This window comes from Arctopsyche grandis, chromosome 7, assembly GCF_051622035.1.
Source record: "Arctopsyche grandis isolate Sample6627 chromosome 7, ASM5162203v2, whole genome shotgun sequence".
Taxonomy (NCBI): domain Eukaryota; kingdom Metazoa; phylum Arthropoda; class Insecta; order Trichoptera; family Hydropsychidae; genus Arctopsyche; species Arctopsyche grandis.
Window position 1 is genome coordinate 8145871 of NC_135361.1, and position 20010 is coordinate 8165880.

Consider the following 20010-nt stretch of genomic DNA (forward strand, 5'->3'; position numbering starts at 1 on the left):
TTCAAGAGGTAGTGTCAAGGGTTGGCACTAAACAAACATGAAATAATGGATTAAGTGGTTAAAGCTGTACGTGTCCAGACAATGGAGAAACAAACGGAGCGGGGAAGCTGTAGTGAGCGACTCGTCCTTTATAAAGAAGTACTTAGGCCATGTCAGATCATTCTGGAACGAGCGCTGGCTGCGCGTGGACCTCCTGAATCATTCAATAAATTTTGGATTCGGATCCTGAACTCACCGCTACGCAACAGTATTCTTATTCCGACGGCTTTGAATCAAAAGCAATGAAAAAGAAAATATTGATGTATATTAATTAAAGATGTTTTAATTCATTGTATAAATACATAAATAACATATTACTTTAATAGAATTAATATACTTAATTACAACATGAAATTGCAGTCTCTATATAAATATGTAAAATCAAGTATGTAGTTAATTTAACAGCCAATTACATTTGATTTTTGCCTTTCTTAATATAAGCTCATAGTAACAATAATTAAGATAAAGCAGACAAATTTAATAATACTAAATTATATTGTACATTGTATTACTTTACATACATAACGAGAAGGTCGAGTGTAGAGAAAACATACTTTTACGTGTAAGTACTGCACTAAGTAACCGACTAACAGAAAAACCGTGAGCAATCGATATTTAAATAGGATGAAACAGTAACGTGTGTAATATCTGTAACGAATGTTGCATAAAATTTCATCATTGCAATTTTAACAATTAACAATCTTTGGTTGACCGTACGTACGTCTTTCCGGTTATCGTGAAATAAATTCAAATGCCTTTGTTTTAAAAATACTTAATACCGAATAGTATTGAAATTTTAATCAAAAATTAACATAGGAAAGTTTCATTAGATTATTATAATTCAGATGAGGAATATTAACAAGCGTGAATTAAATTCTGCCTAAGCAAGCCCTACACGACTAATAAAAAATAAACTACTTAATAATATGTAGTAATATAAAATAATAATAAAAAAAATGCATAATTTTGAAAAAGCACACACGTATGTGTTTCAACGATGCACAATCAATATAAAAATTAATAACTATACACTTAATTTTTATTTGCAATAAACGTAGTGTTTTTTTTTTTTTCATTCTCTCTTTAATTTATATACATAAATATGTGTATGTTTAAAATTTATGGACAAATCTGCACTTTTTATCATTATCAAATATGTATACTATGTTGATATGCATAGCGGAATGCAGACGTTGAAAAGACACCTTCCAAATGTGAAACTATTTGTATAATAGTTAGCACAAGTATCGACTACAAAATAGACTTATGAAATCGTTCATATTGACACGAGTAATCAATACGGAAACAGTAACGTTTAGAAGAATACACAAACGTAATGTGTATATAATATTCAATGACACTTTTGACAATATAATAATAAGGTCATACACAGTAATGCAACCTCTCTAAAATAACATATATATATTTATATATAAAAAAAAAAATCAAATCACACTTTCCTCGATGCATACTGATTTTTATCTGAGAAAGAATTAAAAGGAATGATATCAAATATAAAAGATCTCGATAATGTAATGACTTAGAAAAAAATTTCAGTATAAATTTCGCTTTTTATTTCTCATTAATAACGGCTTGAATTGATTTGAGAGTTGACGGCAGCGGCCGCTGCATTCGTGGCGGCTTCCCTCACGTGCTGATTGCTGGCAAGTTCCGAGCTTATTTCTTGCTTTGCTTTTGCAAACGATGCACCGGTACTGCGGTAGATACGGTGAACCTAGAAAGATGAGAAAATATTAATGCTATTGAATTTGATCGAGTTGTGCTATTTATTTATATATATTATCTATCAAGCTAATTTAAAAATACATTTTAATTACTTAACTCTAAAATTTATAATTAACTTATATGTACTTCGCACCTTGCAAGAATGCATCCATGGTCTTAGCAGACCTGATGCACTCAGGGAGGGCATTATACATGAGCACACCCCTGTGAAAAACACCCACAGCTGTCTTATTTTTTTTCTTACTCTACTTACAACTAGTTTGTCCTTATTTCTAGTATAAAAACTATGTTTATCTCTATTCCTTATTATATAATCATCATTAGGCAATAACTTATGATTTAACTTATAAACAAAAGACAATGTACCAATATTTAGACTAATTCTAATACTCATCCATCCCAATTCATCTAACATATTTCCAATACTCTTAAATCTACTCACATTCAAAATACCTCTCATAACTTTATTCTGTATTTTTTTCATTTTTTCTGCATTACGATAACATCATTCGCCATCCACTGTTGGATGAAGACCTCTCCAACAACTCTCATCCATCTCATTTCACACATTTCTTTTTCCGATTTCATCCAACCCACCTCCCCTGTGATTTTCACAGGACTTCTAAGCCGACTAAAACCGAAAAACTGGCTTTTGATTATTTAAGAAAAAACCGAAAACCGACTTTTTCGGCTTGATCAACTCGTTTCTGCTTTGAGCAACTCTCATCCATCTCATCTGGTTACCTGACAACTCGTTCAAGGATGTCCCGCTAACCAATGACTCACTCCCGGCATTTTGTATACCGCCATCTCGCTCATCGGCCCTTCATTCACCGATATCTCACTCACTGACGTTTCGATCTAAACAACTCGTACACGACCCTTGGTACAGACCTGGCGTTCACAGATATTTCGTTTACAGCCCTTTTCGTACACCGATATTTCGTTCACACATATAAAATAAGTCATTCGCGGAGCTCGAATTATATTTTTCGGATTTTACCATAATTAAATAATTACATCGTGAAATGAGCGTGAATAAGACAATATATAAAAAATCTAATTAAGAAATCACCAATTCTCTCCGTAAAATTTGATCATGAGTATGGCAAAGTGCTCAATCTGCCATAGCGAGAGGGGTGTCTATTACGATTATTTTTCACCATGGTAATGGCGGACGTCATTTGCACTTATATTGATGACCAAACCGAGCAAAATGGCAAAGTTTGAAAACGATCGGATAAGAACCCAAACTTCGTCAGACGACAAAATCGATTCTGAACTAAGAAGAGGTTAGTAAAAATGAGCATGTCTTTCTTAGGTAATAGGCGTGTATTTCTTTGAACAAAAAAAAAGGGACAGCACTTAGCGGTTGCTTTGAGATTTAGTAACAGGCGAAGACCAGGTCATAAACCACTAGCGTATTATTGAAAGCAGTCTCAATAACTTAAACAAGGCTACGGCAAAGGGACATTTTTCTAAGAAAACAAAGACTCGAGGGGCGATTCAAACGAGAAGTAAAACTTTCTTACGACGAAAGATACAACATATAGCAGGGTTCTCCAACATATTGCCCCCCCCCCCCCCCCCCAACTAATTTAATCTAACATCGGATTTACCTTGATTCCGGCCTGTGGCCCTTTTATTTTCTAAACTTCATCCAGATAATTAAAAACTACTCAGCTAGAAGTTCAAGATACGTATATTAATACATTTCATAGAAAAATATATGAATCACATAATTTCCGATTACATTATTATAATCGGAAATTGATTTGTTGATCCAATCCACCGGTCGAAACTGTTAAACAATAATTTAAAAGGGTTTCGTTCAAAGCTTATACATATTTTGAAACGAACTACTCGTTTACGCAAGCCATTTTTTTTCAGCTATTGATTTACATCAAAAAGAAATCCGAAGATAAGTGATCTCAACATATGTATTTCTATTATACCTAGTTAGAAGCAATTATTTTTTTGCTTAATGTATTATATTTACAATATAAAAAATTAAAACGTGATTGTCTGAAGCCGGTGAATACCAGTCGACTAACTTTTGATTTGTAAAAAAAAACCGAAAATTGGGTTTTTTGGAACCTCTATTTGCACCTTTTTACATTCTCTCGGCTACCATTTGAGCACTTCTTTCATCCGTTTTCCAGCTATTTGTGACTTCCATATATTCCAGCGACTCACCCATTGCCATTTCAATTTATTTACTCGTACCATTACATCAATCCACCTTTGTCATACTTCATACCTTTGAAATCAATAAAATATCGGCAACCGCAGCAAGAACAAATCCAACGGCTATGAGAAGTATAAAAACTCCACAAACGATTCCACTTCCAGTTCCATCAAATGAACTTATCGCCATCAGAACACCACTGAAAACAAAAACAATTCATAATTATTAAAATTTGAAATTCAGTTTATTTGAACCACTCAAATAAGAGGAACAATTTAGAAAGTATATTTTCAAACAGCGGTAAAAGACGAATGGAATAGAATACAAACTTACCAGGTGCCGCTTCCCGGCACACCTATCGCTTGTATGACTGTGACGACGAATTGGAAGAAAAAGATAAAGAAGTACATCATGAAGTTGATGGAGGAATTGGTGCGGAAGGCTTTATACAGCGGCCTGTACCAGCACACGAAGCTGACTGGAGTGAACAGCACGAAATACAGTATCGCCAGGCCGAACGTCTTGAAATCTTTGAATTGTATCAGAAGAGCTAGGCCGCCGACAATGTTCAGCATCATAACGAGCGCGTGAACTAAAAATCAAACGACGGTTATTATCCTGCATGCAGTTTACATCTACGTCTTTCTAGATCGGACGCTTACAGAGCCATAGGTAGTACATGTGTCTGACGACGCGTTGGAACGGCGGCGGGATATCCACGTCGATATCGTGATGGAAACATGGCTGCATGGGGCAAACGGCCGGAAGCGGGGGCCAATTGTTATTGCGGGCCGTGTTAGCGGTGCCTTGCGACTGCTGCAATTGTTCCTTCATGCGGGCCAAAGCTTCCAATTCCTCTTGCCGTCTCTGAAAGATTGTTCATTTCAACGTTAGATTGAAGTCGTATTTCAAAATGTTCACGATATTGTATCATGCGTTTGAGACTAATTCATATAAAGACAATGCTACTTTATCTTATGCAATTAACTTAAACAAAGATAAACATTTATCTATGTTTGTTTCATTTAAATACAAAAATACAGATAAAAATAGTACCTTTAAATCCTGAGATTTCCAATATGGTTGTAAATAAATCGATTTAAAATTTGAATTGTTTATTTTTTTGTTGATAAATTTGAATCAATTGTAGAAATCGTAATACCTGAAAATCTGCAGTTGAATAATTCGTTGCCGTCTGTGTCGGAGGCTGTTGAGGAGATCGAGTGTAATTTGGCGGAGGTGTAGGAGAGACGGCTCGCATTATTGCCGGTTGACTTTGTTGAGTGGCCTGCATCAGGATAAGTCGGAATAAAAACATAATATATCATAAAACTTTCAGTATGAGGTTTAATTTAATTTCATTTTAATTTTTAAATAATTTAATAGTATCGTATTAAAAATAAGTGATAGTAAAAGTGCTTAGGAGTGCGATATTTGAAGTCATTGATGTAATGTCGGAACAAGTACGAAAACTTTTCATCCAAAACCAAAACAACGTATGTGCAGCAGAATAGACTAGTAGTTAGTATATAATGCTTTGAACAAAGTGGTCACGGGTTCATATTCCACTGGTTTCTGCTGATTTGAGACTCCAGGTCGATCGTTTCCTATCAGAGTTTGCCAATTTATCTGATTTTCATTGAAACGGTTCCAACAAATTGGCATCACATTGAAATCACGAGTTTTCAGCAATCTCTTATTGTATAAAATGCTGCTGATTTACACATTTAACCATTAAAAGTCTCTGTGGATGTTAATTCGTATGTATTTACTCTGTGTAATAATACTTGTATCAAATGCACAATGTTTCTGGCCGGGGAGGCGCATTGGGGTCACCTGTTAGGCCTTTTAGATGTAATGTAAATAATAAATAAATCTAAAATCAAATAGCTAGTCTGATCTTGGAATGAAATCAAATTTGTACTCGTTCCGAGTAATATGGCTTAAAATCGACAGTATTATTGAACGTTTCAATGACACGTTCAGTCATAGATGATTCACATGAGAATTGGCAAGTACAATGAGCCAAAGATAAGGCGTATGAAGAACGCAATTCAATTATTGTACAAATCACATCAATGGCGACATCTGGAAGGAATCGTGTTGAATGTGTTTTATATGAAAGTATTTACTCCGGGTTGTCCAGGCCTGGCCTCCTGGTTGGCGAAGGGATTGTAGTTGTCGAGGCCTCTCTGCGCGATGTTCGCATTGCTGGTCACTTGCTGAACTGACGGGTCCTGAAACACAACACGACACAACAATCGGGGTGATCTGTTGAGCTGGAGTTAGGAGTCGGAGTAGGAGTCGGAGTCGGAGTCGAAGAGTACTCACGGCGAACGGGTTGTCCACGGAGGGCTCAGCGAAGGGGTTGTCGTCGAAGCTCGGCATTTCGGACGGCGGGTGAGGGGAGCGGGGCGGGGGCTGAGGGGGCCGCGGGCCTGCAGTGGGGCTGCGAGAGGAAACGCGTCTCGACACGACCGCAACTCCTCGCCGGTGACGAACTGACAACTGGCAACTGGCAACTGGCACTCGGGGAAGAATGACGACGCTCTTGGCCTAGACACCGATTTTTCTCGTCCACATCAAACGGTCAAGGTTGACTTTTGAAAGTGCTGTCACTCTCTCTTTGCAAAAAATGTCGCAATCCGATCTCACCATTTCAGAACCCGTTTATTTCTATTCTATCGGTGAAAACTTCCAATAAATTAAGTGTTTTGAAGTTTTTATTTTTGTTTTAGCGTAAGTACTTCTCTAGCGACTGTAAGCACCGAAGTCTGTTCGGTGATTGTTCCGTAAAAGCGATCTTGCGCAAGTCGGAATATCTGGCAGTAGCGGCTCGTGAGATGGGCTGCAGAGATTATTCAGGCTGTAGTAGGTCGTTGTGATCGAATTGTGGCGGCTCGCTTATACGACATGGTCGAGTTTGGTTGCCTTCCTGCGAGTGGGGACCAACTCGGCTGGGTTCGGAGAGCCACTACTCACTCTGCCTTTAGCTGTCATATAATAAACACGTGCATTAACATGCCAGTCGTCTCATTCGTTCATCCCCCATAGAATGAAAAGAAAAATAGCTTGAATATGTACTATACTGGGAGGTTCGCAGCCCCGCAGCCCATGTGGACGACAAAAATAGCATGCATTTGTATTGTACTGGGAGTACTGCAGCCCTGCAGCCCAATGCACGAGCTGCCACTGTCTGGCAGCCAAAAACTCTACCAATCGGAGGCAATATATTTATGGGGGATGAACGAATGAGACGACTGGCATGTTGAATGCACGTGTTTTATTTATGACAGCTGAAGGCAGAGTGAGTAGCGGATCTCCGAACCCAGCCGAGTTGGTCCCCACTCGCAGGAAGGCAACCAAACTCGACCATGTCGTATAAGCGAGCCACCACATATTATATACTAGCTGAACCCGACATGCGTTGCAATGTCAGAATAAGGCATGCAATTCTTGTTCCCGTTTCAAGTGATGGTTGGAGCTTAACTAACGTCTCTTTAACGCCGTGTCGTCATAAACCAACTGGTAACGTGCTTACCAACGAACACTTGACTACACAATGGCGCTTCAAACTTTCGCGTCGGTAATATCGTAATTACGAATATTATTATTAAGAGGTTTTTTCACAGTAAGCTTCCCGGACGTGCATACAACAAATCCTGAAAGTTCCATTGTAATCGGTTGAGTGGTTTAGGAGCCTTTACGAGACAAACAAACAGACATTCAATTTTATATATTCATAGGCAGAGCCGGCTCATAAATTTTTGCGCCTGTTGCACTTTTGGCGCCTTTGGTGCCTAAGAAAAATATTCAAATACACAATAAAAATACAAAATGATATGCATACAAAATAAAAATGCACAATATGATACAAAAATAAATGCAATACAGAATAAAAATACACAAAGGAAAATTGAGATCTAACAAAACTTTGTACTAACTGAAATATTGTATTAACGAGAACATATTGCAACCACAGGTTGCAATATGGGAACTGGATATGGAAATATTGGTAGTAGATATCGTGTGTGTGGACGGCGCCTGTCGCTACTTTACTTTCTTCCCGCTCATTAATTTAAACAGTCGTGCCTTAACATATCCGTCGTTTCACTCCATACGCTCCATAAGCTAAAACCATCTTATTTGGAAAGATGTCTCGTTGTTGTTATAATTCCACGGATTATTTTCTGTATGAGGCAGATTGAAGACGATAATTTTATCGAATGAAAAAAAATAATAAAACAACGAAGAAAATATTATTTTCACTTGAAAATATTAAATCAAAAAAAATAATAAAACAACGAAGAAAATATTATTTTCATTTGAAAATATTAAATCACATCATATTTGAATCATATCAAATCATATTAAATCATATTTGACCCGCGTTAATAGGATAGTACTCGAATAATTTTATAAAATTTAAATTAAGTAGATTTATATACTACAAATAGAAAACGTAGATGTGTGCTCGAAGGTAATTGGACTATTCGTCACATTGGGGTGGTCACAAAGACAATTTTTGCCATGAAAATCGCGAATACACAATATTTGGCACTCAAGTTCTCGTTACTATGATAGTTATCGTTAGTATGAAGGACTTTTCGGCTGCCAGATGTTCCGTCATAGAGATTTTAGTGACTTTGTGACGAGTAATTTGTGACCAGTAATCACCGAACCGTGCTCGAAACATTCCGTTTCGATCGAGCAGAATTTTAAGTTGTCAGTCGTGATTTGGCGCGAAGATGCGCCTCCGGTGCGAAGTGCGAGCTGTCATAAGAACAGCGGGGACGGTGGCTCCTGGCGGGGTGTTCCGCCCCGTCGTCTCCACCCTCGCCCTCTCCTCTTCCCCCGCCGCACCCGCCTCCTCCTTCTTGCTCCACTTCTGCGCTGCCCACAAGAATGGCAAGCGATACAAGCTCAACGGAAACGTCACTCAAGTGTTCGTCCGATTCTGCAACGAGGGCAAAGCCACCATCCAATTCAAGGAACCTCAATGCGACCTCTTCATACAAGCGGACCCCGTGCAGTTGAAAGCCTTCCTAAGAATACTAAAACTATGTCTCGAAGGCAAAGTAGACTCTTCCGAACTGAGCAATCTTACAGTTGTTCCAAAGAATACGGCCCCCACCAAGTTGACGGTTTCTAATGTGTCCGACATCCCTTTAAAGGGCTTGCCCAGGACTTTGCACACGCTTCAAATGAGCGGATTACACATGTGTCTCTTCAAAAGGGAGATTCTCATGTTGCGCAGTCTACGCTCGCTCAATTTGAGCAATAATCGAATTGAAAAATTGCCATCCGAAGTCGGTAAGTATAATACAATCAACGATATTATAATCTGTGAATTATTCATAATGTATATGTTTATGTGTTGTAGGGAATATGCCGTGTTTGGTGGAATTGTTTTTAAATGATAATCTATTGGGCTCTAATTCAGCGCCAGATTGGAGGTGGATTGAAGGCCTTCAGGTACTTAATAACAATATAATAATGAACGTATGTTTAAGTACAATATGTTTTTATATGCTTTCTTGTTAATTACAGATCACCAGTAAGCTAAAGCTGCTCGATTTGTCTTTCAATCAATTGTTCGGCGTACCGAATACTATTTCCAAACTGAAAAGTTTAGTCACGTTAAAGTTGGATAGTAATAAATTGAAATGTTTACCGAAAGGGATCGGAACAATGAAAACTCTCAGGCGAGTATTGTTTCAATCGGTTTGATTTCACCGTGTATATTGTTTATAATTGTATTTTTTCTTTTTTGTAGGTTTTTGTCGACTTCTCAAAATAATCTGTCAGTCCTGCCGGCAAATTTACTCTGTTTACGTTTGGAGAAGGCTGATTTTTCTTTGAATCCTTTGAGCGACGAGTGTTTGGCTTCTAATACAAGTATCGGATTTAAAATGAGTTCTCTAGTAGAACAATCTGCGGCAGCTGTCTTGAAATATAAAATCTTTTATGCTAAGAATCTAATTCCTTATACTTTAGTTGACTATTTAGACAATTCTAATTATTGCGCGTGTGGCAAACCAACTTTCGACAGTCGTAATTATGCTACGACTATATTTTCGTTGAAATCATTCTGTGAAGCCATAATTTGCGACGGAAAATATGACGTGAACTTTGGATGCTATTTGTGTTCCCATAAATGCCATAAGAAATTCATTTCAAATAGAAGATTTAGATAAGAATTGTTTGATGATTAATTGTATTTATTTATTTATGTTCAACTGTGTCAAAAAAAACAATGAATTATTAAAAAAAAAATTTCAATTTTATTATCAATTTAAAAATACATTCATACATTCTATATAATACAACTTTGATAAAACTGCTGATGGTATATTGCGTAATTCAATTTATTTTATATGTATTCCAATTTCCATTTAACATCCTGGATAACAGGAGGAATCCTTATATGAGGTTCTATAAAAAAAACAACAAATATGTATATAAAATAAATCAAAAATAAGTTCAAAGAAAAACCACAATATTTACCGAGGCTGAAAGATGCATCAGTTATAGTAGTCACGTCTTGAATTTTCAATTCCGATGCCAGTGTCTTGTTAGCTTCTATGTTCAGTTCCGGAATCCAAATTGAATCAAAATATTTCGGGATGTAATTCAAATTATTATCTAAGGTTTCCTGAAATACACGTGGATGTAAAAATTTGAACGCTTCAATTCTACAAGTCTTCAATGAGGTTTATTCACCTGTAGCTGCTTCATTTCACTGTCAAGGCACATCCAATGTAAAACATAAGTTATCTCGGAGACGTCGTGTCGTAGATTAAAAGTTGCACATACCAAAGCATGCAACGCACGCACCAAAGCAATGTCTTCGAAGCGGGATCCTTCTTTCAAAGATACTAATTTGCGTTCGTGTTTCCTTCTATTCTTACTAGATCTAAAGGTGCGGCTAGAATTTTATATAAAACACGCATTAATAAACGTTTATTAACACGTATAAAATTATATTACGAGCAAAGCAAATTACCCCGATGTTCTACTACTCGAAGAGCCTGCTATACTACTTGTATCTGAATATAAATCACAATCCATTGCTAAATTTCCATCACAATTTTCAGCGGCAATCAATTTTGCCGCTTTATTCTGTCTCACGACTAGCAATCTATCTTTCTGCTGCTCAAACTGGGTTTGGTTTTGATTGATCGTCGCTAATAACGTGTTGCACTGTTCAATGACTGCAGGCTTCATTAAGTTATCTGAAACCATTAAAATCAATTCATATTTTTCTCTGGCTCAGTGTTGTTGGCCAGACCTAGGATATATGCAAGGTCTGGCCATCAGCAAATATATACTACCCACTAATCTATGCTGCTTGTTAAGTTTTGATTTTGATTTGATAAGCCTTCCTAGTATATATGTTACAGTTGAAGTGTATCTTCCAGTTGTAATATATTCCGTCTAACCCAGCGGTTTCCAAACTTTATGCTACTACTACGCATCCCTAAAAAATTTTTTTTTTCCGCGACTCCCTACCTTTTATTTTTTAATAGATATAATAATATAGACACGTATTAAATAATAAACCTTTATTTAAAAAAAAAATACTGAACAATACAATAGACAGAATAATAAAAAGGTTTTGCTATAACATAAATTTATACGAACACCTATATTTATTTTTATATTAAATTACTAATTAAACTACGTCTAACACATCAAAATTTAGTGCGAAGGATTTTGTTGTTTATTGGCACAAAGTTTATCAAATCTTGGGGGGCAATATGGAGAGTGCCACTCGTAACTCCTTTTCGACTATTAACCTGGCTCGATATTTGGTTTTCATTGCAGCTAGTGCCGAAAAGCCCGTTTCGAATAAATAAGACGTTACAAACGGTAGAAGCACTTGCATTGTTTTGCAATACAAAGATTCATACTATCCACTAAGATTCATCCAAAATTTAATTTTGGTTTAATTTTGAAACTTTTGTTTTAGTGAGCTATCGCATGATAATTCTATCAATTTTTCTTTTTCGATGGTTGTCAGCTCGAATTCGTCTTCTTCATTGTAGTTAAATGGATTCTGTATCCACAAAAATTTTGAGAAATCAAGGTCTTTGAAATAATTGGAAAAATGCAGCAATAAACCATCCAAGTGGTCAATAATAAGATTTTTACTTGCTTCAATATTGGCTGTGGACAAGAAATCTTTGGAAAGTGAAAACATATCCAACTCATTCTTTTGTAAATTTGATTTCCATAACTTCAACTTTTTAATGAAAGCTTTTACTTTGTCTTTTTGAACAAGTGGATGCATTGCTTTATTTAAACCGCTCAATTTTCCAAAAATTTCAACCAAATAGGCAAGTTCATGTCTCTTCATGTTGGTTTTCTTCGAGAAAGGTTGCTAATTAAATGTGTATATAAAAATGAAAGAAAAATAAAAATAAACATTCCTGCATTGAATTTTTACTATTAAGCTACGATATGAAGTTTTATTTATTTGTAGATATTATGGTATGAAAATTATTTTTTTATTAAAAAGTTTTGGCGCCTCCCCTGGCAATAGTCCGCGCCTCCCCAGGGAGGCGCGCCTCCCAGTTTGGAAACCGCTGGTCTAACCTGATACCAACTACTGTTATAGTTGAATTGTATTTTCGGTTGTAAAATATTTTGACTAGTTGGAATATATTCCGTCTAACCCATGTAAGCTTATTCATGTGGCGAATTACATTCCAACTGGTCGAAATATATTATAACAGCAAATACAGTTCAACTATACGTTGGTACCAGGTAAGATGGAGGTTAGATTTTCGTGAAAACGGCACTCCACTAGTAAATTGAGTTGGAAAGTCACATTTTTGTTTTGAACACTCTTAAAGTTATTGTAATACGGTACTCATTACTTTAATTTTTAATGCCTAGCAAGTATTAACGCATTATTGAATACTAAATCATTCATAAAAACATCAGAGCTGTCAAAATTCAATTGTTATATTACAACTGGCGCACATAGTTGAAAGTGTATTTGCTCTTGTAAAGCTATAATTTACTAGTTGAATTGTATTCGAATATGAATGACCTAAAACGCCAGTTGGAATATATTACAACTGAAAATCCACTTCTACTGTAACATATGTAAGTATATGTAAAAATAAAATAAGTTGTCATATGTATATAATAATAATATATATAAAAACGGACGATTTATGTATGTGGGTATGTGGTGGGCGCGTTGACAAGTAGAGATTTCAAAAAAACAAATTTTAGAATACCATGAGCATACGTTATGCATAGGGATGTGGCGTGACGACTGATTGTGTCGAGGAAGTGGGGGGGGGGGGGGATGGTGTAGAGTCTAACATGTGCTCCTGGACTACTTCACTCTAATTGGTTGTTCGCGTGCATTTATTTTACTAAATATCTCTAAGCACAACATATTCTGGTGGTTTAACCCTTTGACTGCTACAACAACGATAAATCGTTGTTTTGAAATTGGCGAAGATTGCTACGACGATCGTTGTTGTCGACATTAATTGTCGTATTTCAATACTTTCTTTGAGCCACCAGCGCATCAGTGGCACGAAACATTTTTTTTATATACGTATTTATATTTATTTTTCAATCAAGCTTTATAAATATTTATCAATTTTTTAAATAAAAGCTCTTCAATTTCGGGTTCATCATCAAAGTAAATTTCGGGTTCGTTGTCAATGTCCTATAAGGAGTTATTACTTGGGAATTGATTATTGTCGATAAATTCAATTATATAGGTCACGAGACGTCACGAATTCATGCAATCAATCAAATGCAACTGAAATGCATACAAAATGTTTATGATACATGTTGAAAAATTATTTGATTATTAGAAACTTCGCATCCTTGTGTGTCTCGCTCACACGTACACAATTAAAACCAAGAAAGAAAGAGAGAAAGACCGCTACCTGTTTCGAATATATCGCATGTTGTAAGGCTACATCGATGTCTAAAAATAGATTATTGAAAAAAATAAAGCGTCGGGAAAACAATCGTCAAAACTTATTTAGTGTATATATGTAGGTATCTCTTTCGTACGCACGCATGTAAAAGCAAGACAGAAAGAGAGAGCACGAGTCCACGACTGCTTCTTAAAAATGTATATAAAGTATTATAAAAATTACGAGTGATCGGCGAAGTATGTAAAAAAAAATATTATATTTTTTTTTTTCAAAATAATTACAAATGTTAGCATTTTTCGATTGGACATTGAAAAACCTCGTAGCAGCCAAATGGTTAAAATTTGATTTTTGAAATCTCTATACTGGTCGACGCGTCTGCCACATACCCACATCGCGTCCGTTTTTATATATATATATATATATATATATATATATATATATATATATATATATATATATATATATATATATATATATATATATATATATATATATATATATATATATATATATTATTATATAACTTCATATTAATTCGTGTAATTCATTTTAATTCCTTTCCGAAGCCACCTGTTGAAATCAACGGGCACAACATTACTTTATTATATTATGTAAATACAAAACTCACCCATGAAATGAGGATTTTGATGTCGTTGACAAATATTCATTGCCGTTTTAAATAATTTCCCTTCTAAAGCGCATTTGATAAACTCTTCAACGGTCGCATCTTCACATTCGCGAATGAGCGAAATGGCTTCTGAATATCTTCCCGCTTCTTTGAGTCTACTCAAAAGTTGCCTGGTGGGAGAAAAATGTGATTAAACGGCCGAAATTCGTACGATTATATATTACAATGAAAGCTTTATTACCTTTTCAATAGAAGAATATCCTCGTTCGCTTGTTTCAATTCGATAGCTATGGTAATTGACGATTGCCAATCGAGCGCTTCGATGAAGCATTCCAAAGCCTTCTCGGCGTGGCTACTCCTCAAGTACATCATGCCAGCTTCTGTGTAATGCCTCTTCGACACCAAAAAATTGCCGAACTCCTCAGCTATTCGTTTATATCTATCATCGTCGTTGGGAATTTGGCAGATGGCTTTGCTGTACAAGCAGTGCTGTTTGACGAAAGTCAGCAACTCGGCACTTCTCTCCGGGCCACATGCGATCAAGTGCTTCAACGCCGTGTCGTACCGCTTGAGATCATTATCGATGTAATATTTCCTGTAGTTTTCTTCCATAGATTTCAATTCATTTATATAAGGCACATATTCTTTAGGATCCTTTTGGGATTTGTCAGCGACAAACATCACCATTTCGAAGTCGTACTGGCCGAGAGCAATGTTGTAAAGTTCGTCTACGTTGACCATGTATAGTAAATATTTTAGAGCGTCATTAGCCGATACAACATTTGTATCGTTTTCATTGTTTTTCACTGATTTAATCTTGGTCAAAGCGATTTCTAGATCTTCTACAGCATTACTTTTCACGTAAGTCGTAAGAATGGGCAATAAAAACTTATTATTTTCATTCACTTGCTCTAGACTGTGTCGCATTCTTTCGCACACTGTTTTTATCTTCATGTTCATATTTACTTTAGCCGATCTTTCGACGTTCTTATAAGCACCCGCGTACATTGTTTTAGTGACGTCTTGCTCGTCTAGTTCCGATGTGAACAAACTCAACCTACTGGGATTGTCAATTGCATTTATAAAAACGGCAACATTCTCAAGGAATTCATCCGGATTGTGATCGTATATTAAATTCAAATTGATCCTCTGCTTGCGCATCAAATCAAAAGCTAGACGATAGTCTTTCCTATCCAAATAGTTTCCGATAATCTTCAACGATAACACCCTAGGCTGTATGATTTCTAGATTTCCTCTCGGAAGTTGCAATACAGTTCTGCTCTCACAAGGGATAACCGTCACTAAAACAGATCCTCTTTCAAGCTTCCTGTTCATCAAAGAAGTCGAATCATTCTGATCCAACTTTCTATTCGCAAACAAATTATATTGTAGATTATTCAAATCATGAATCGTCAAAGGAAAAGTCAACAGTTGGTGTTGCAAAGTGGTTAGCATCAAAAAATCTGAATGCACCGAATAAGACGTTATATTATTGGCGATCTTCACATTGTTTATGTAAAGCCTATTGCGAGCGGTCAATCCGAATGCAAATAACTTATCCTCGATACGGCATATATCAAATCGGTGACAAAACTCCGGAAACGACACATCTTCTAACGGTTCAAATTTATCAAGTAAACCGTAGTGCAAAAGTTTTCCAGAGCTGGTTTGTAATATGGCCAACTTTTCACCAGGTATGGCTCTTATTCCTATTATATTTTCATTCAACTCTGTTTTAGTTGATACACTCATCGATAACTCAGGCTCGTACGTAACATCAATAGTGAACAGAGTCGATGTCGTGGCATTCGATTTGACCCATAACATGCAACCTTTAGACAACCACAACATATTATTGAGTGCGTATGCGTTTTTCATGAAGTCTAGCGACGTCGTTCCTATTAATTTGAATTTATTATTATCTTCCTTTGCGAACATGCAACACGATCCGTCCTCCATGAAAGCACAAAAGCTATTCGAGTCAATCGAAGATGGTTTAGCGTGACTTTCCTCGAGGATAGGTCCGAATAGTAATCGATTTATAGCTATATTGCATTGGAAGACATTCGCCGACATTGGCGGCGGTACAACAGAGTGTCTGAAACTTGTGATGAGTATTTGATTACCATCGATAACACCGACGACAGAATCATCACTCTGGTTTTTGGCATTGCTTTGATCCACGCACCACACCCATTCAATCTTTTCATGTAAACCGGTGTCTAGTACGAGATGAATACATTTTCCGTTGTTGTTCGATAGTACGTCTTCCCATTTCACAGCGAGTAATTGAGATTTGTTCGGGATCAATAGGGATTGTTTCAAATACCAATGATAGTTGCTGATTGTGTACAATAGTATGCGACTGTCCCCTGTCTGGTTATTGGTGAAATGTACGCTTAGAACTTCAGAATCGCCGCTCCAAAGCAAACTTTCGACGGCTACGTGTTCGTAGTCGAACGGTAGAAGTAATTCGCCGTGTTTCAAGCCGTTCTTTTCGAAGAATGCTACGACGTATTTGTGCGGAAAGACTTGAGTGGTGGCGATTAAGTTTCCGCTGGGTCTCCATGTGAATTTGCATTCCAAGCCGGGTTGTTTTTCGCTCGTGTATTGTAGAATGCCTTCTCTGTTGAAGACTTTGAAATACGATTGAGAATTAACGACGTAGCCGACGGCGAAATATGCCCCGTCTCCTCTCCAAGTGATGTTTCGGGTGCTGGCCTGGATAGCGACCTCTAAAAAGTATCACAATCTGTTAGTTGAATAGATTGCGTTACGAAAATTGTGTTACAATTCGTATATATGTACTTACGAGCATCAAATTCTAATTTTTTCTTAGCGGCTTGTTTACCTTCCGAGCCGTGGAATTGAGTTTCTTTTTTACCCCAACCGACTGTCATGAATTCACCCTCACCGAAAGATTCCGAGAGTAAATCTGCAGTCGTAACCAAATCGAACAGACTGAGTACAAGTAAAATTTTATCATCTTCTGTGAGAATGACGATTATTTCCTGTTCTGGACTTACTCCTACAGCCTGTGAAAACATAGCATATTAGTAGAACAAATACATGTGTATTGTGCAATATAAAAATATATTTCCGATAGGAAAAAGTCCCACTTCCGGTTTATCATTTAATTATTTATTTAAGAATTCAATCCATAGAGAGGTTTAAGAGACAATTGAATCAAAAGAAACATCAAAAAGAGAATACCTATACAGGAAGGTATCACTTCCGGTCAAATGAAAAAATGTTATAACGTATCGATTAGCATTTCATTCATTGATAGAAAAGTTTCATCTTCAAAATAGACATTTTTTTTAAATAGTGATCGATTCAGAGTTCAAATCAGTCAAAATTTCGATGTTGAATTTTCTCACGATTACAGAATTCATCTATTGTTATTACGTACATACATAAATAAAGTAAAAACATCATAGTGTTGGATCAGTTTGTTGTTATTAAAAAGTCTACTAAACAAATGTAAAATTGTTTAAATATGAAAAAAAATTGATACTGAGCCGTGACCAAAATCAGTTTATGTTATTAAATCGCACAATAATTGAAAGTACGGTCGTACTTTAATTCCAAGGTGACAATAATCTTGCACATTTTCATCTTCTGGGAACGTGACACTCTTGGTGTCCACTTCCACGGATATGATCTCGCCGGACTTTAAGATCAGATTCAAAGTCCTGTGGACGGAGAGGAAGAAGAGGTCGAGGATTTGGTCCTCGGTGGCGTCGGGCACTTGGTCGAGCACGTTGAGCAGCTCGTGTTGGACGCCGTCGTCGTCGTGCCGCAGCAGGTACGGGAACTGACAGGTGAACAGCTGGTGAGGACATTCGGCCGAGAGCGCGGCGCAGAGGCGGCCGCCCACTCGCGTGTCGCCCCACAGCCGGTGGTCCGATCGTCCGCTCACCACCAGGTTCCTCATAGCGCAATCGCAATCGCAATCGCACGATTACACTACACGCGCCACGAGGATTTGACAGCCCACACTGACCCAAACACCTCGATTCGCGTCCATCGAAACGTCACCGTGCAATCTTTGCCTTTTCTCGCAGCCACACAAAGGATACCCTTCAGCTCGGAGTTTTTGTTCGGTTTCTATTTCCCAGGAAAAAGGTTTGATTACTATTGTCCTACAAAGCTAGAGAGCAAAAAAAAAAGGTTGACCATAGAAATTGATGATGTGGACCAGTGGCGGCTCATGAGAATTCATAGAGGGGGGGGGGGGGGCTGCAGAGATTAATCGAGATGTAATAGCTCGTTGACCATACCAGTGATCAATTGCAGACAAAAATAGCATGCATATATTTTTTGTACATACATATTGTGGCAGCTCGCTATACGACATGGTCGAGTTTAGTCACCTTCCTGCGAGTGGGGACCAACTCGATTGTGTTTGGAGTTAGCTACCTCACTCTGCCTTCAGCTGTCATAAATAAAACACGTGCATTAACATGCCAGTCATCTCATTCGTCCATCTCCTATAATATATACAAATATACCAGGAAGGTTTAACAGGTAAACCCCAAATGCGCCTTCCTGGTCCACATAATTATTACATAGATACATGTAAATCTAAACAATATCTGACATCTATGATCAGATATTACAAACATCGTATTAATACGATAAATAACGATGAATAACTTTCATGTAACAATACGAATTTTATATTCGATAAACAACCGCAGAGACATCTATGGTGAGCAATATGGCGAAACCTAAGATATAACAATAACTAAAGGTTCGCAACAGAAAATTGGGAAGGAAACGCCAATTTTACAGGAATCGTTTTAATGAAAATCAGAAAAATTGGCAAATTCTGATAAGAAACGATCGACCTCGACAAACCAAGCTCTAGCCAACAGCGAGACTTAGCGGGAATCGAACTCGTAACATCAAGTACGAAATAATTCAACATTCACCACTAGACCGTGCTGCTGGCATATGTACTATACTGGGAGGCTGCAGCCCTGCAGCCCATATGGACTGCAAAAATAGCATGCATTTGTACTATACTGGGAGGGCTGTAGCCCCGCAGCCCATATAGACGAGCCGCCACTAATGTGGACCCATTTTTTTTGTCCAAATAGAAACCGACAGCCTATCCTTGGATAGCTGTCGGTTTCTATTTGGATAGCTTTCAATTGATGGAGTCTCTGGGTGATCGAGATTTTAATGACGTGCGCGAGACTGCTTTTTGCGGAACCCTTATTGGAATACAATCCAAACAAATTTGCAAATGGCATGCTTTATTCAGACAATGAAATTTTTTTTGTAATTTTTATATCTATTGCGTCATGGCTGTACCTACTATATGTACAACGCACTGGCAGCCGAAATAAATTAATTCCTTAAAAAATACAAAACAAGACATCGTAATTTTAAAACGCATATAGATTGTCTTGTATACTAGTGGATTGCTGTTGCAACTTACAACTTGTAATACCCGAGCTATAATTCGGGGAAATAGCGGGATATCA

At 37.1% G+C, this 20010-nt stretch overlaps 3 protein-coding genes across 4 annotated transcripts; 1 reads left to right on the top strand and 2 right to left on the bottom strand.

Annotated features, from left to right (window-relative positions):
* Nucleotides 1–304: 304 nt before the first annotated feature.
* On the bottom strand, nt 305–6551 carry Scamp (secretory carrier membrane protein). Of its 2 annotated transcripts, XM_077435407.1 has the most exons (7): nt 6305–6551; nt 6106–6210; nt 5136–5261; nt 4636–4840; nt 4307–4565; nt 4046–4172; nt 305–1774 (listed from the first exon to the last, which is right to left on the bottom strand). In XM_077435407.1, exons 1-7 carry the CDS (start codon nt 6359–6361, stop codon nt 1622–1624), a joined length of 1032 nt encoding a protein of 343 aa, XP_077291533.1. In that variant the 5' UTR covers nt 6362–6551; the 3' UTR covers nt 305–1621. The 2 variants fall into 2 exon arrangements, with proteins under 2 accessions (XP_077291533.1, XP_077291534.1); XM_077435408.1 differs by lacking the exon at nt 6106–6210 and having other exon boundaries at nt 6305–6519.
* A 2014-nt stretch (nt 6552–8565) lies between these two features.
* Lrr47 (Leucine-rich repeat 47) lies at nt 8566–10487 on the top strand. Its single transcript, XM_077434415.1, has 4 exons — nt 8566–9286; nt 9357–9448; nt 9524–9678; nt 9750–10487. The coding sequence occupies exons 1-4, from the start codon at nt 8722–8724 to the stop codon at nt 10168–10170; spliced, it is 1233 nt and encodes a 410-aa protein (XP_077290541.1). The 5' UTR covers nt 8566–8721; the 3' UTR covers nt 10171–10487.
* Elp1 (elongator complex protein 1) lies at nt 10236–18556 on the bottom strand. The gene is made up of 8 exons (XM_077434414.1): nt 18096–18556; nt 17328–17550; nt 14757–17250; nt 14516–14685; nt 10980–11208; nt 10697–10901; nt 10481–10628; nt 10236–10408 (listed from the first exon to the last, which is right to left on the bottom strand). The coding sequence occupies exons 1-8, from the start codon at nt 18450–18452 to the stop codon at nt 10347–10349; spliced, it is 3888 nt and encodes a 1295-aa protein (XP_077290540.1). The 5' UTR covers nt 18453–18556; the 3' UTR covers nt 10236–10346.
* Nucleotides 18557–20010: the final 1454 nt, after the last annotated feature.

Excerpts from the sequence above, each read along its gene's own strand:
- Lrr47 (XM_077434415.1), top strand. The coding sequence starts at position 8,722 with ATGCGCCTCCGGTGCGAAGTGCGAGCTGTCATAAGAACAGCGGGGACG. Across the intron at positions 9,287-9,356 it reads AAAATTGCCATCCGAAGTCG|GGAATATGCCGTGTTTGGTG; the intron begins GTAAGTATAATA and ends TATGTGTTGTAG. Across the intron at positions 9,679-9,749 it reads GGAACAATGAAAACTCTCAG|GTTTTTGTCGACTTCTCAAA; the intron begins GCGAGTATTGTT and ends TCTTTTTTGTAG.
- Elp1 (XM_077434414.1), bottom strand. The coding sequence starts at position 18,452 with ATGAGGAACCTGGTGGTGAGCGGACGATCGGACCACCGGCTGTGGGGC. Across the intron at positions 11,209-14,515 it reads TCAAAATCCTCATTTCATGG|ATAACTTAATGAAGCCTGCA; the intron begins GTGAGTTTTGTA and ends TAATGGTTTCAG. Across the intron at positions 10,902-10,979 it reads TCGAGTAGTAGAACATCGGG|CCGCACCTTTAGATCTAGTA; the intron begins GTAATTTGCTTT and ends ATAAAATTCTAG.
- Scamp (XM_077435407.1), bottom strand. The coding sequence starts at position 6,361 with ATGCCGAGCTTCGACGACAACCCCTTCGCTGAGCCCTCCGTGGACAAC. Across the intron at positions 6,211-6,304 it reads CCGTGGACAACCCGTTCGCC|GACCCGTCAGTTCAGCAAGT; the intron begins GTGAGTACTCTT and ends GTTGTGTTTCAG. Across the intron at positions 5,262-6,105 it reads CCAGGCCTGGACAACCCGGA|GCCACTCAACAAAGTCAACC; the intron begins GTAAATACTTTC and ends ATCCTGATGCAG.